This window comes from Pristiophorus japonicus, unplaced genomic scaffold, assembly GCF_044704955.1.
Source record: "Pristiophorus japonicus isolate sPriJap1 unplaced genomic scaffold, sPriJap1.hap1 HAP1_SCAFFOLD_1229, whole genome shotgun sequence".
NCBI classification, from domain to species: Eukaryota; Metazoa; Chordata; class Chondrichthyes; family Pristiophoridae; genus Pristiophorus; species Pristiophorus japonicus.
This window is the reverse complement of record NW_027250893.1, coordinates 27,139-43,660: the sequence shown is the minus strand read 5'-3', so window position 1 is coordinate 43,660 and position 16,522 is coordinate 27,139. Positions and strand designations below refer to the sequence as shown.

General features: G+C 50.5%; 1 protein-coding gene across 1 annotated transcript in view; it reads right to left on the bottom strand.

Moving 5' to 3' along the window:
* The window catches only part of LOC139242135 (alpha-2-macroglobulin-P), a gene marked incomplete at its 3' end in the record, with an annotated part of 61,180 nt that overhangs the window by 44,160 nt on the left and 498 nt on the right, over positions 1-16,522 (bottom strand). Inside the window, exons 2-5 of the mRNA XM_070870249.1 lie at positions 5,538-5,677; positions 4,424-4,573; positions 3,320-3,350; positions 2,017-2,140 (exon numbers count right to left, since the gene is read on the bottom strand). Coding sequence (XP_070726350.1) covers positions 2,017-2,140; positions 3,320-3,350; positions 4,424-4,573; positions 5,538-5,677 — 445 coding nt within the window. The remainder of the gene's footprint in view (positions 1-2,016; positions 2,141-3,319; positions 3,351-4,423; positions 4,574-5,537; positions 5,678-16,522) is intronic.

The window sequence follows — 16,522 nt, the reverse complement described above, 5'->3', positions numbered from 1 at the left end:
TGGTGAGGCCACACCTGGAGTACCACGTATAGTTTTGGTCTCCGTATTTAAGGAGGGATATACTTGCATTGGAGGCATTTCAGAGAATGTTCACTAGGTTGATTCCAGAGATGAGGGGGTTGACTTATGAAGATAGATTGAGTAGGTTGGGCCTTTACACATTGGGGTTCAGAAGAATGAGAGGTGATCTTATCGAAATATAAGATAATGAGGGGGCTCGACAAGGTGGATGCAGAGGATATTTCCACTCATAGGGGAAACTAAAACTAGGGGACATAGTCTCAGAATAAAGGGCCGCCCATTTAAAACTGAGATGAGGAGGAATTTCTTCTCTCAGAGGGTTGTAAATCTGTGGAATTCTCTGCCCCAGAGAGCTGTGGAGGCTGGGTCACTGAATATATTTAAGGTGGAGATAGACAGGTTTTTGAGCAATAAGCGAGTAAAGGGTTCTGGGGAGTGGGCAGGGAAGTGGAGCTGAGTCTATGATCAAATCAGCCGTGATCTTACTGAATGGCTGAGCAGGCTCGAGGGGCCAAATGTCCGACTCCTGCTCCTATTTCTTATGTTCTTATCTCTAGACTCAACTATTCCTATGCTTTCCTGGCCGGCCTCTCATCTGCCACCCTAGTTTGTGTAATCTCTCCTCCTAACTTAACCCTTGGAGTCCAGGTACCATTCTGGTAAACCTACGCTGCACTCCCTCCAACGCCATATATATACTCCCTAAGGTGTGATGCCCAGAACAGCTCACAGTGCTCCAGGTGTGGGCGAACCAGGGTTTGTACAGCTGCAGCACAACTTCTACCCCCTGGTGTTCCAAGTCCTCCAGATATAAAGGCCAGCATTCCATTCGCCTTTCTGATTATTTTCTGTACCTGTCCACGACATTTTAATGATCTCTGTACCTGGACTCACAAGTCTCTTTGGACCTGCACTGCTTTTAGCTTTGACACCAAGCTGCAGAAGGAGCTGTCTGGACAGACGACCAAAAGCTTGGCCAAAGAAGTTGGGCTGGATTTTTGGTTTTGCCGTTTCTGGGGCGAAAACGGAGGCGAGACGGGAAAGGGGAAAGTTCCCGGCCAGGAATAGACGGCATTCTGGGGAGAAATTTTCAGCATCGGGGCCCTGCGACAGGGTGAAGGGAGACGTGGGATGACTTTTGCGGCACAAAACTGGGAAGCTCGCCAAGTAGAGTTGTGGGGCCGGGAGTGCTCCGAGAGAGCGGAGGGGGGCGGGGGTGGGGGGGGACAACAAAAACACAAGTGGCTAAAAATAACGAAGAGAACAGACACCGGCACTTAGCCTTTCTGCACTTTACCCCGTCCCTGCCGCCGGCATGACTGGACCGCTCCGGTCACTGCGGGCTGAGTGCCACCTCAAAACCCAACACCAAGCTCGCGGCCGGAAGCAGGAGATCTCACTGCCCCATTCCATGCCGCTCCTGGCGAGCCCCACAGCATAAAGGACCGGAAATCCAGCCCGCAGGTTATAAGGAGCATCTCAAAGCTAGCTTCTAGTTTTAAAATTCTCACCCCTAGTTTTTAAATCTCTCCATGGCCTCGCCCCTCCCTATCTCCTCCAGCCCCACAACCCCCCGAGATCTCTGCACTCCTCCAAGTCTGGCCTCTTGCGCAGCCCCACTATTTTCATGGCTCCACCATCAGCAGCTGTGCCTTTAACTGCCTGGGCCCTAAGCTCTGGAACACCCTCCCGAAGCCTCTCCACATCTCTTCCCTCCTTTAAGATGCTCCTTAAAACCTACTTCTTTGACCAAGTATCCTGATATCTCCTAATGTGGCCCAGTGATGAACTTTGACGGATATTCGCTTGTGTGAAGTGCCTTGGGATATTTTACTACGTTAAAGGCGCTATATAAATGCAAGATGTTGACGCTGCTGTTTGTGAAAGGCAGGGTTTGATCCTCTGCCCAATTAGAGAGAGGACTTAGCCACCCAGTCCCCCAGATCGTTCCAAACTTGTGCTGTGTGAAGATGGAGATTAAATCAAGCAGCCTACCCAACTGGGATGAGATCCCAGATCCAAGTCTCCGGGAAGTATTCTTGGACCGCGGGGCCAAAATTCCCACTGGGTGCAGCGCTCACGGTTTGCAGGCTCATTGTTTCTGGAATATGTGACATATCTGCAAGAGGTAACAAAGTTATTATCGTATGTCAAAGCTTCCAGAGAGAGAGAGGGGTAAGCAGTCCCACAGTTTGGGGGGTGAGGGGACCCACAGTTTGGGGGGTGAGGGGTCCCACAGTTTGGGGGGTGAGGGGTCCCACAGTTTGGGGGGATGAGGGGGTCCCACAGTTTGGGGGGTGAGGGGTCCCACAGTTTGGGGGGGTGAGGGGTCCCACAGTTTGGGGGGTGAGGAGTCCCACAGTTTGGGGGGTGAGGAGTCCCACAGTTTGGGGGGTGAGGGGTCCCACAGTTTGGGGGGTGAGGAGTCCCACAGTTTGGGGGATGAGGGGTCCCACAGTTTGGGGGTGAGGAGATGAACATCCCTATGTTCTGTTCAGTGCAGGTACTATTAGGGGCACACTTGTCCTCAGACTCCCGTAGATTGGGGAGGGGTTCATCAGGTCATGTCTCTGCTTCCGAACCCACATTCCTTACCGGAATTGTAGCATGCGTCGTCCTGGAACTTGCATTCGACGGGAGCGTGATACTTGGTGTCTGACAGAATCTTCAGCCCCATGTCCTGAGGGAGAACAGACAGCATTGTTGGTGCCGGGAGAGGTGACATCGTCTGACTCAACCATTGATCCCTCCTTCCATCTCTCCTTCTCGCCAGCCCTGTACCCCTCCCTCTTCAGTCATCCACCACTCTCTCCATCTCTCTCTCTCTCATCCGTCACTAGCCCTCCCTCATCGCTCCCTCCCACTCCAGCCCTCCCTCCCTCCCTCCCCTCCATGCATGCATTCATCCCTCCTTCGCTCCCTTTTTTCATCCTTGGATCCACCCCTCCTTCCCACTCTTGGATCCACCCCTCCTTCCCACTCTCCATTCCTTTCCATTGTTCCATCCCTCCCCTCATCCATCCATCCATCACCCTCTCTCTCTCTCTCCTCCCATCACTCTATCCTTGTATCTTTCTCCCTCACCATCTTTCCCTCTCTCTCGCTCTCTCTCTCTGTCTCCTGTCCTCCTCTCATCCCCCCTCGATGCCCAGACAGTGGCCAGATGTGGCATTGACAGGAACCTGAAGAAGTTGGGCGACATCTCCCAAGAGGTCGCGGCTGGCGTAGGGAAGCACCACGTTGCCCTCGGTGGTGCAGAACTGCGTGGGGGGTTCCCATACTCTGCAATAGTACCCACTGAGGTCTTTGACCGGGAGCAAGGAGTAGACCTGGAGATAGAGAGACAAAGACATATCAACCGGCGGGAGACAGGAACATCCCGTGAGCGCGTGCAGGATGGCTGTGGGTGGCTATTCCACAATGGAAGGATTTACGACCTCTCCAACCAGATCCAGCACATACCCCGCACCCCCGGGTGGGACCAGGAGCAGGAATCCAGGCAGATTCACCATACCCTCCCCTCCCTAACCCAGGGGGACTGGACAGGAATTAGGAGCAGGAACTGAGGCTGATTCACCCCCTCCCTAACCCAAGGGTCACTGGACAGGGATCAGGAGCAGGAACCCAGGTGATTCACCCCCTCCCTAACCCAGGGGTGACTGGACAGGAATTAGGAGCAGGAACCCGGGCTGATTCACTGCCTCCTCCCTAACCCAGGGATCACTGGACAGGGATCAGGAGCAGGAACCCGGGCTGATTCACCCCCTCCCTAACCCAGGGGTGACTGGACAGGAATTAGGAGCAGGAACCCAGGCTGATTCACCCCCTCCCTAACCCAGGGGTGACTGGACAGGAATTAGGAGCAGGAACCCAGGCTGATTCACCCCCTCCCTAACCCAGGGGTCACTGGACAGGGATCAGGAGCAGGAACCCGGGCTGATTCACCCCCTCCCTAACCCAGGGGTCACTGAACAGGGATCAGGAGCAGGAACCCGGGCTGATTCACCCCCTCCCTAACCCAGGGGTCACTGGACAGGGATCAGGAGCAGGAACCCGGGCTGATTCACCCCCTCCCTAACCCAGGGGTCACTGGACAGGAATCAGGGGCAGGAACCCGGGCTGATTCACCCCCCTCCCTAACCCAGGGGTCACTGAACAGGGATCAGGAGCAGGAACCCGGGCTGATTCACCCCCCTCCCTAACCCAGGGGTCACTGGACAGGGATCAGGAGCAGGAACCCGGGCTGATTCACCTCCTCCCTAACCCAGGGGTCACTGGGCCCAGTTGGTGGCCATCACGATCCCTTCCTGGGTATAAGTTCAGCTCAGTCAGCACAGGCCCTGGTTGGAGCCTGGGTCTTTCTTGCACCCGACGCTGGGGGGAGATGTGGTTTGTATCTTACACTGTTTCGGGACAATTCCTTCTCTGGCTCGAGGAGCAGAACACTGCGGTCGACGACTCGAAGCCCACAGAGAGAGCCTGCTGCAGCGTGGAGATCCAGACTGAGGTGGCTTCTGGGCAGGTCTTCAGGTACCGAAAACTGGAGCGACACCTGGAGTGTGGTGAAGGGAATGATCATCAGTAAAGGAGAGAGAATATGGTGAGAATCGGGAGAGAGAGAGAGAGAGAATTGGGGAGAGGGGAAATGGGGGAGAGAACTAGATAGAACAAAATCGGAGAGAGGGAGATCGTCAAGAAACAGATGGAAAACGGAGACAGAATGCAACAATTGAGAATCAGAGCAAGAGATGGAGGGGGAGAGTGGGACAGAGCTGTGTCGGGGGGGGGGGGGCGGGGGAAGGTGGGACAGAGCAGTGTCGGGGGGGGGGGGGGGGGGAGGTGGGACAGAGCAGTGTCGGCGGGGGGAGGTGGGACAGAGCAGTGTCGGGGGGGCGGGGGAGGTGGGACAGAGCAGTGTCGGGGGGGGGAGGTGGGACAGGGCAGTGTCGGGGGGGGGGGGAGGTGGGACAGAGCAGTGTCGGGGAGGGGGGGAGGTGGGACAGAGCAGTGTCGGGGTGGGGGGGGGGAGGTGGGACAGAGCAGTGTCGGGGGGGGGGGGGGAGGTGGGACAGGGCAGTGTCGGGGGGGGGGGAGGTGGGACAGAGCAGTGTCGGGGAGGGGGGGAGGTGGGACAGAGCAGTGTCGGGGGGGGGGGAGGTGGGACAGAGCAGTGTCGGGGGCGGGCGGGGGGGGGCGGAGGTGGGACAGAGCTGTGTCGGGGTGGGGGGGGGAGGTGGGACAGAGCAGTGTCGTGGGGGGGAGGTGGGACAGAGCAGTGTGTCGGGGGGGGGGAGGTGGGACAGAGCAGTGTCGGGTGGGGGGGGGGAGGTGGGACAGAGCAGTGTCGGGGGTGGGGAGGTGGGACAGAGCAGTGTCGGGGTGGGGGGAGGTGGGACAGAGCAGTGTCGGGGTGGGGGGGAGGTGGGACAGATCAGTGTCGGGTGGGGGGGAGAGGTGGGACAGAGCAGTGTCGGGGTGGGGGATCGAGGCCAGAATTGAAGTTGGAGTGTTGTCACCTTGTTGGGGAAGCATTTGGAGACTTCATACTTGGCGATGTCAGCAATGGTTTCTCCACCAGACAGAACGGTGAAAACCAGGAGCCGGACGGCCGGAGCGACATCAGTGCTGATCGGCAGGGTGAGCTGGAACTCTTCTTCTGAACATGGGATGAGAAAACAGGCTGAGTGACGGAGCAGGACATCACCCACCCCAGCACCAGGCTGTGCTTCTCTCCCTGTCACTCTCTCTCCCTCCCCAGTCTGTGTCACTTTCTCTCTCTTTCTCCCTCCCCCAGTCTATGTCTCTCTCTCTTTCCCCCTGTCCGTGTATCTCTCTCTCTCTCCCTCCCCCAGTCTGTGTCACTCTCTCTCTCTCTCTCTTCCTCCCCCAGTCGGTGTCTCTCTCTCGCTCTCTCTCTCTCCCCCAGTCTGTGTCACTCTCTCTCTCCCTCCCCCAGTCTGTGTCACTTTCTCTCTCTCTCCACCTCCCCCCCCCCCCGGTCCGTGTCACTCTCTCTCTCTCTCTCTCTCTCCCTCCCCCAGTCTGTGTTTCTCTCTCTCTCTCTTCCTCCCTCACCCAGTGTCTCTCTCTCTCCTTCAGTCTCTCCCTCTCCCAGTGTCTCTCTCGCTCTCTTCCTCCCTCAATCTCAATCTCAATCTCTCTCCTGATGTAATGTATATATGCCTGGGTTTACCTGCCACCAGGGGGAGCAACCGTCAGAGGTCACTGGGTCACAGACACGCACGTGCAGCCCTTGTATATAAAGAAAGCCTCCATCTTTAATGCGGTATTCGAGAGCTAATAAAGTAGAGTCAGGTTGCACCTGATTGAGTTCACAGTACTAAGCCCATTCAGTTATTGCATACGCAACATTTGGCACAATACGAACTTCCACACACAAAAAGAAAATGAGCACCGTTGGAATCCTGGAGCGATTCGTGGAGGGAGAAGACTGGGAGGATTTTACCGATCGCCTCGACCAGTACTTCGTGGCCAACAAGATGGATGAAGACGCTGATGCAGTTAGGTGCAGGGCGGTTTTCCTCACAGTTTGTGGTCCAAAAATCTATTAGCTCAAAGAATCTGCTCGCACCTGCACGTCCAATGGAAAAGACCTATGAGGAATTGTGTGCTCTGATTCGGGACCGTCTCAAACCTAAAGAAAGCATCATTATCTCGAGATATCGCTTTTACAAGCATGTTCGTTCTGAGGGCCAGGACGTGGTGGAATTTGTTGCTGACCCGAGACGTCTCGCTGGGCCGTGTAAGTTTGGAACCGGGTTGGAAGACACGCTGCGCGCGTCTTTGTAATAGGGATAAACCACGAGGTGATCCTGCAGAAGCTGCTGAGACGCTGGAGAGACGCTGGATCTGAGCAGGGCCATCACGATCGCCCAGGCTTGCCTGACCACATTCGATAGTACAAAGCAGATATCCTCGCAGAGTCGAAACTCCATGGCAAGTACTGTGTACCAGATTGTGTCATCGGTTGGCAGAGCTGCACCTGGCAGGGCCTACCCGACTGTGTTTGTGAAACCTGTAGCTGCTCGAAGTCCGCCATTGGGCACGAATCCGATTTCACCCTGTTGGCGTTGTGGGGGCAATTATCGGCCTCATCAGTGCCGTTTCAGACAGTATATTTGTAGAGGCTGTGCGAAAATGGAGCACCTTCAGCGGATGTGTCTGCAGCTCAGCAAGCGGGCTGCGACACACCACGTGGATGATGATGACCGATCCGGAGCGGATCCGGCAATGCAACCCAAGATACCCGAGAAGGAAGTGTACAGAGTACATTCGTTCCTGACAAAGTGCCAACCAGTAATGATTGAAGTAAAATTGAACGGCATGCCGGTATGTATGGAATTAGACACGGGTGCAAGTCAGTCAATTATGAGCCAGAGGACTTTCGAAAAGCTGTGGGACACCAAGGCCGTGAAACCCAAGCTGAGTGCAGTAAATGCAAAATTGCGTACCTGCACCAAAGAGCTCATACCAGTGATTGGCAGTGCAGCAGTCAAGGTGTCGTACGATGGGGCGGTTCATGATCTATCGCTGTGGATCGTTCCAGGCAATGGTCCGACGCTGTTCGGCAGGAGTTGGCTCAAAAAAATAAAGTGGACCTGGAACGATATTAAAGCTTTGTCATCGGTAGATAACGCGTCGTGTGCTCAAGTGCTGAGCAAATTTCCCTCGCTGTTTGAACCGGGCATTGGCAACTTCACGGGAGCCAAGGTGCAGATCCACCTGGACTCAGATGCAAGACCCGTCCATCACAAAGCCCGGGCAGTCCCGTACATGATGAGGGAGAAGGTCAAAATCGAACTGGACAGACTCCAATGTGAAGGGGTAATACCACTGGTCGAATTCAACGAATTGGCTAGTCCCATTTTTCCTGTGCTGAAGAGTGATGGCACTGTCAGGATTTTTGGAGACTACAAGGTTACGATCAACCGGGTTTCGAAACAGGATCAGTCCCCGTTACCAAAGGCTGATGACCTGTTTGCAACACTAGCCGGGGGAAAGTTGTTCACCACATTAGATCTGACGTCGGCCTATATGACACAGGAACTTGTCGAATCATCGAGTAAACTTACGTGCATCAATACTCATAAAGGGCTGTTCATTTACAACAGGTGTCCTTTCGGTATTCACTCGACTGCAGCTGTCATGTATCTTTCATGGCTACTGTTGGTACCATATCAAGGTGTGCCACCAGAGGGCACAGCAGTGGGAGACTTGTAGGTTACATGTACAGTATAAAAGGCAGGCCACCAGGTGTGATCCTCACTCTGGAGTTAACTAATAAAGGACTAAGATCACTACAGTTCAAGTACAACACACTGCCTCATGGAGTCATTATTAGGGCATCTAAGGACACAATAACTGGTGACGAGAATACGAACTTTCACGCGGAAATGGCTACCCTCGGTGATGGTGATGATTGTGATGCCTTTGTGGAGAGGCTAGAACACTTTTTCACAGCAAACGACCAGGCAGGAGACGACCCGGCCACACTGGCTGCTAAGCACCGAGCTATCCTGCTAACCAGTTGTGGGCCCACTGTCTATGGCCTAGTCAGGGACTTTCTGGCACTAGCAAAGACAATGACCAAGTCATACAAGGAGCTCATAACCTGATCCAGGAGCAACTCAAGCCTAAGGAGAACTTCCTCACAGCCAGACACCGGCTCTGTACCCACCCACGGCCCGAAGGCCAGGAAGTCATGAAGTACGCTGCAGACCTCAGGATCCTGGCGGCACCGTGCGAGTTCGGCACTCACCTTAACGAAGCACTGTGGGACATTTTTGTCATTGGAATCGGCCGTGAGGGCCTTCTTCACAAGCTACTGTCTGCGGATACCACAGTCACACTGCAGAAGGCCATCTCTGTGAGCCAGGCATTCATGATCTCGACCTGCGGCTCTAGGCAGATGTCTTACCCTCAGGACTCAAACCCGGCAGCTCCTGTGCACAGAGTGGCGCAGTTGGACTGTAGAGCGCGAACACTCTCAGGGAAGAGAGAACAGGCCCCTGAGTCCCTTAACTCAGAGTCCGCTGAGGGGGGCTAATCGAGTAGCTCCATGCTGGCATTGCGGAGGGAATCACAGGGATCACCAGTGCTGCTTTAAAGATTATGTTTGTAAAGGCTGCAGCACAAAGGGTCACCTCCAGCGAATGTGTAAGAAAAATAGGACTCACTGTGTCGATGAAGAGTCTGCAGATGGCCATGAATCCAGCGTGGATTATGAATTGTTGGACAGAGAGTCAGCCCAGTCCCACGAGGAGGTACATAGCATGTTTAACTGCACCACCGAGTGTTCCCCGCTGAAGAATGAAGTCGAGATAGAGGGAAGTCCAGTCTTTATGGAAGTGGACACGGGGGCGAGCCAGTCAGTGATGAATCAAGGAGCCTTTGAGAGGCTATGGGACAATCCGGCTGAACACCCGAGTTGGCCCCGATTCAGGCAAAGCTGCGCACTTACACCAATGAAACCATCCCAGTCGTTGATAGTGTGAATGTAAAGGTACTCCATGATGGCGCAGTGCACAAGTTACCTCTGTGGATTGTTGCAGGTGATGGACCAACGCTATGCGGCAGAAGGTGGATGGAGAAGATCCAATGGAAGTGGAAAGATTTCACCTCTCCAGCGATCAATGTCCCCCGCGCTCAGAGGCAAAGCAAGCCCCCACCTGAGGGTGGACCCGGCACCAGAGAGCAGACCAGCACAGCACCTGAGGCACAGACCGCTCAGCACGACTGCATGGAGATGATCCAGCTGGGACGACCCAAACGCACCTTCCAGGCTCCAGTGGCAGGACTCAGGAGGGAGAAAATCGGATCCAGAAGCGACTTCACAACTGCGGAGGCAGATCCTGGGGAGCAGAGGATCGCTGCAGTGGACATAGAGGACGAAGAAAAGATGGCGCCCGCACCACGAGGCTGGAGACAAAGATGGCGGTGGCCAGACCACAAGGTGCAGCGCTGATGGAGCAACATGTGGCACCAAACGGAGAAGCGGATTGGGGTAAAGCAAGCAAGGCTCTCTTAAAGGAGGCCGGCAACCCAGTACAATTAAAGGGACAGTTCCACACAATTAAGCAATGTAACAAGAATTGTAAGTTGGAGACTAAAGGTGTAACGGATTATGTAAAGTGTGCAACTGACCATGTAAAATGTGTAACTGATAATTGGAGCTGTATACATGCAACCAGCGAGGAAAAGTCGTGCGATCGTGATCGGACCCCTAGAGTGTCCATCATAAGTAAGGAAAAGCTGTGCGATGCAGGATTCCCACCACACGCAGCCAATGCAGCGGGCAGACACCCATCGGATGCACACAGGTCCAGCAGGCTACATAATGTAATAGCCTGCGTCCCGGGGACCAGAGTCATGCAGCATGGAGTGTGGCTACAAGCAGCCAACACACACGAGCTGCAGAGCAAGCGACCTCAGCAGGGCAAAGGTACCGGTGGTGATACCATGCCCTGGGTCTGCTCCATCTCTCTCAGGCAACCGATGGCCCCAAAGGCCACAAGCCTGAAGGAGCAGACTGCACTAAGGTGTCGGGTCACCCGCCATTGTCTCCCCAGAGGAAACAAGCATCAGTCAGGATCTCAAACCAAGCGACGCTCAGGCCAGCGAGTCAGCGGTTCCCTGTGCACTGCTAGACGACAGCTCCTCAGGGAGCAGCTAGGACAAAGCTAGGCTGCGGCACAAAGGGCCACCTCCAGCGAATGTGTAAGAAAAATAGGGCGTAAAAAAAGGACGGGGAGGTCACAGACATCTGTGAACCTGCCTGACGCTAGGAACCACGGCAACAGCCCCGAGTGCAGCCAAGCGAGCCAACCGGCTCCCCACTGCCAGCACCGGGCACTGAACCACCACAGGACTGTGGGGACACCACCCAGCAGCCCTGGAACTCGCTTGTCCTTACACGCCGGTCACCGCATCGACAGGGTACCTAATGCTCTTGTCGCACCACGGAAACATACAAAAAAAGAAATGCAAAACCCACTTACCTGAACTTGTAGGTACATGAATGCAGAGAATGGAGTGGTCAGGAACACACACACAGACAAACAGCAACCACCAGCACGCTACTGCAGCAAGTGCCCACCCAGGGTTGAGTCGGCCCGCTAGAGGTCTACCAGACAGAACCCATATAAAGCTAAGCCCAGAGCATAAGTAATGCAGAGGTGATTTACACTGAGGGTTCAGGAGGGAGTGATGTCATGTATCTTACCTGGCCACTGTTGGTGCCATATCAAGGTGTGCCACCAGAGGGCACAGCAGTGGGAGACTTGTAGGTTACCTGTACAGGTGTGCCTGGCCTAATATATATAATGTCTGTAAGCTTGTAATGTTTGTAGCTCCACACTATGGATGTGGACGTATTGTGTACTGCAATTGCACAGTTAATAACTAAACAGAACCAGGCAGATTTCCGGAGGCTTCCGAGAGAACTGCCTGCCATATAGGAAGCTGTGTGTGCTGTGTTCTGTGAATATATCACATTTGGCGATTGAGATGGGATTTTTCGAATGATTTAAATCTTAAATTTTGGTGACGGTTTCAGCCAGCCGACAGAGAGACTTTGGAAGTTTCTGTCTTTGGAAAAAAGCTACAAAATCCAAGGTAAAATACAGCACACGGTGTGAACAGCTAGAGGTTAAAATGGCAGGTGTAATCGGACATTTGGGGGAATATAGACACGACCGGGAACGTTTTAAAGCATATGTGGATCGGCTAGAAATGTGTTTCATTGCAAATAACATAATCGAAGTTCCAGACAATGCAGTCCAGAACCGGGCTGTGTTGGAACGTAAGAGAGCGATCTTCTTATCAGAGGCAGGTCCGGCATTATATGACACTCTTGTGAATCTGCTTGTGCCTGACGAGCCAAAGGACACAACACTTAAAGAGATTTTAACGAAGCTGGAGCAGCACTATAACCCCAAACCGTTAGAAATTGCTGAAAGCTATCGTTTCGGGATTCGGAATCAAAAGGCTGATGAAAGTATCAGTGATTACATCATAGCATTAAAAAAGTTATAGATGCACTGTAATTTTGGAAACTTTCAAAACCAAGCATTACGGGATCATTTTGTTTGTGGGATGAAAAATTATGTGATCAGAAGGAAGTTATTGATGACGGATGACTTGACTTTTGTGATTGCTTGTCAGACAGCGAAGTCGATGGGCATGGCCGAACAATATTCCCGAGAATTAAATAATAATTATGGTCGTCAGTCAACCGAGGTAAATTACCTGTAGGTTCAAAGTAAAAGACGGTGGGGGCCCAAAGTCTCAGAAACTGAAAATTCTAAAAGAGCGTTGAAGTTGTGCTATAGGTGCCTGGGACAACACATTGCTCAAAGTTGTCCATACGTGACAGAGTGTTTCTTCTGCTGAAAGACTGGGCATCTTGCGAAGGATAAACCAGCTTTCAAAGCTATGAGTCCAGCGTTCAATGAGTAGAAATCCCAAGAGACTACATTGCATGGAAGAACAACAACAGGACGAGGAGATGTTAGAGTTACATGTCATCAGGAGCACAAGGTTAATGGACAGCGATTCGGAAAGCATCAAAATCCACATAGATGTTGCGGGATTCAAGATACCAATGGAAATCGACACGGGTGCATCCATGAGTGTAGTACCGGAGTCACTGTACCGCGACAAATTGCGTGATTTTCAACTGGAGCAATCCAAGATAGAGCTGCGAGGCTACTCGGGAGAGAAAATTCCTGTGGTAGGTCGTATCACCGTACCCGTGAAATATAAAGATCAATTTTAGAACTTGCCTCTAATAGTAGTGAAAGGAGACAAATCTGCCTTACTAGGAAGAAATTGGTTGAGCTCACTGAAGCTGGATTGGAGTAAGATTTTTTGTGTGGAAGCGAGATTTTCATCAACGGATGAGGTTGTCAAACAGTATCCGAAGGTGTTCTGCGAATCGGGCAGTCCAATCCAAGGCTTCAAGGCAAGTGTCAGGGTACGCTAGATCGGTTTACTACAAGCCACGTTCCGTACCATATATTCTCAAGGAGAAAGTTGAGCAAGAACTCAAAAGACTAGAGACTGAGAACATTATTTGTAAGATAGATCGATGTAATTGGGCTACACCTATTGTGTTGTACCTAAGTCCAATGGTAAGGTAAGATTGTGTGGTAAACCAGGTTCTAGAGGGTAACGTCCCCAATACATTGCCGAATATAGAAGATTTGTTCACAATACTGACAGGTGGTCAGATCTTCTCAAAACTGGATCTTACGAATGCCTACTTACAGCTTGAACTAGATGAGGAGTCCAAGTCATGTTTGACTATAAATACTCATCTCGGCCTATATCAATTTAATAGGCTACCGTTTGGAGTGTCTTCCGCCCCTGCCATATTCCAAGGGGTGATGAACCAGAGTTTGCAAGGTATTGAAGGGTTAGTATGTTATTTGGATGACATACTAATTTCAGCACCAAATAGGCAAATCAATAATAACATATTGAATGAAGTCCTCAAATGGCTAGAGAAGCACAGAGTACGAGTATCTGCTCGTAAGTGTGAGTTATTTAAAAATTCAGTGGAGTACTTAGGGTACAGAGTAGACAAAGATGGTTTACACCCAACCATGGAAAAATTGGATGCGATCAGAAATGCACCCACTGCCAGGAATGTCACTGAACTTCGTTCATTTTTGGGTCTTTTGAACTATTATGGGAAGTTCCTACCAAATTTGGTTACAGTATTACATCCACTGAATGAACTTTTGCAAAAACAGGTCCATTGGAAGTGGTCAAAAGAATGCGATACAGCATTCAAGAAATATAAAAGCAAATTGGTCGAGAGCACCATGTTAGTTCACTATGACATATCTAAGGAGATTAAGCTAGCATGTGATGCCTCTCCGTATGGAGTTGGGGCAGTAATCTCTCATGTATTAAGTAGTGGGGAGGAGAGACCAATTGCTTTTGCTTCACCACTCTCAGTGTCAGTGAGAGTAATTATGCGCAAATTGAAAGGGAAGCTTTGGCATTAATTTTTGGGGTCAAGAAGTTTCACAAATACTTGTATGGTCGTAAGTTTACCATCGTTAAACTTAAGCCCCTAACAGCAATCCTCCATCCAAAGTCCCTAGTTCCAACATTAGCTGCAGCCCGGATGCAGAGATAGGCTTTGATTTTGTCAGCATATACATATGATATTGATTACAGATGATCAGCTGATCACAGTAATGCTGATGCAATGTCTAGATTGCCTTCCCCATCACAAGTTACACCCGATAGGGAAGAAGTGTTTTATTTTTCAGACATTGATGAACTGCCAGTCACAGCTGAAGAGATTGGTAGAGCAACCAAACGTGACCCAGTGATGTCAAAGGTGTATGAGTATATTGCAAATGGATGGCCAAACCAGGTAACAGACAAAGATACACATCCATTCTTCATTCGTAGAAATGAATTATCAGTCGATAAAGATTGCATCAGGTGGGGTGCAAGAGTGGTTATACTAAATAAATTCAGGTCCAAATTATTAGGAGACCTCCATGACCAGCACCTGGGAATGTGCTTGACCAAGAGTTTTGCACGCAGTTATTTATGGTGGCCAGGTCTTGATAAAGATATAGAGTACATCGTGAGTCAGTGTACGACATGTCAATCGGTAAGCAAGCAACCACCACCAGTACCATTACAGCCATGAAAATGGACTCCCAGGGTGTGGCAAAGGCTAGATATTGATTTTGCTGAGTTAGAAGGACAGCAATTGTTCATTGTGATTGATAAGCCATTTGAAGTGGGTTGAGGTGTTTCCAATGTGGAAAATAACAACAAGTAAAACATTGGACATTTTACGACAATTATTTTCTCCAGTTGGCCTCCCTGAAGAAATTGTTTCGGATAATAGACCACAATTTCGTTCAGAAGAATTTACACAATTCACGAGCAAAAATGATGTGAAACATACCAAGGTTCCACAATACCATCCTGCTTCGAATGGTGCAGCAGAGCGCACTGTACAAATTGTAAAGCGTGCCCTCATAAAACAAATGTTCGATCCAAATCCAAGGAAACGACAGTTGTCATTGGATCACAAATTGGCTAATTTTTTGATTACATATCGAACTACTCCTCATACTACTACTGGTAGAACACCAGCAGAGTTGTTTCTCAAACGACAGCCATGAACCAGATTCTCGTTGTTAAAGCCAAATTTGGCACAGTCTGTAGAAGAGACACAATTAAGACAGAAAGTGAATCATGATAAAGGTAGAGTAAAAGAGAGAAGTGTGAAATTATACCAGAAGGTGAGAGTGAAGAACTATCACCATAAATGGTTAAAGTGGTTACCAGGAAGAATGGTGAAGATTTGTGGTCCTCGCACATATTTGCTAAAGATGTTTGATAATGGACATGTTAGGTTCATATTGATCATATTTCACCTTCAGACATGGAAGGAGTTGAACGTGGGAATGATTCAATTATTTCTGACTCATCAGATAGTTTTGATACACCAGTAGCAAATCCTAAATCCAATGTACTGGAAACAAACCCAGGAGAGAATCAGAATGAAAGTCTGAGTCCGAGTCAGGAAAACAAAGAGCCTGAAGTTAGAGTGACTTCAAATGAAAATCAAGGAAATTCCGTGGAGGAAAGCGTACCTCAGGATGAGCCTCGAATGAGTTTCGATTCAACACCATGTTTGGAAGGTTCTGTTCGAGAGCGAAGGTATCCTCTTCGAAATAGAAAACAAGTGGTAAAGTTAAATTTGTAAATCTGGAAAAAAATAAGTTTATATCCTGTGTTATGTATAAACATGAAAGTTATGTATGATGTTTGTTGTAATAACTTCTTCATTAAGGAGGGAGAAGTGTAATGTCTGTAAGCTTGTAATGTTTGTAGCGCCACACTGTGGATGTGGACATATTGTGTACTGCAATTGCACAGTTAATAATTAAACAGAACGAGGCAGATTTCTGGAGGCTTCTGAGAGAGCTGCCTGCCATGTAGGAAGCTGTGTGTGCTTGTGCTCTGTGAATATATCACAGTATAAAAGGTAGGCCACCAGGTGTGATCCTCACTCTGGAGTTAACTAACAAAGGACTAAAGTCACTACAGTTCAAGGACAACACACTGCCTCATGGAGTCATTGTTAGAGCATCGAAGGACCCAATAGCAGCCATATTTCAGAGAAACATAGAGAGTTTACTGAAGTCTGTCCCTAGAACCGTGGTGTTCCAAGACGACATTCTGGTCACAGGTCATGACACTGCCGAACACCTGCACAACCTGGAAGAGATTTTACGTCGTCTGGACAAAGTGGGGCTCAGGCTGAAACGTTCAAAGAGCATCTTTATGCCATTGGAATTCGAATTCCTGGAAGGAAGATTGCTGTAGACGGCATCAGGCCTACAGACTCGAAAACAGAGGCCATCAAAAATGCACCCAGACCCCAGAACGTTGAGCAGCTGTGTTTGTTCCTTGGTCTTCTCAACTACTTCGGTAATTC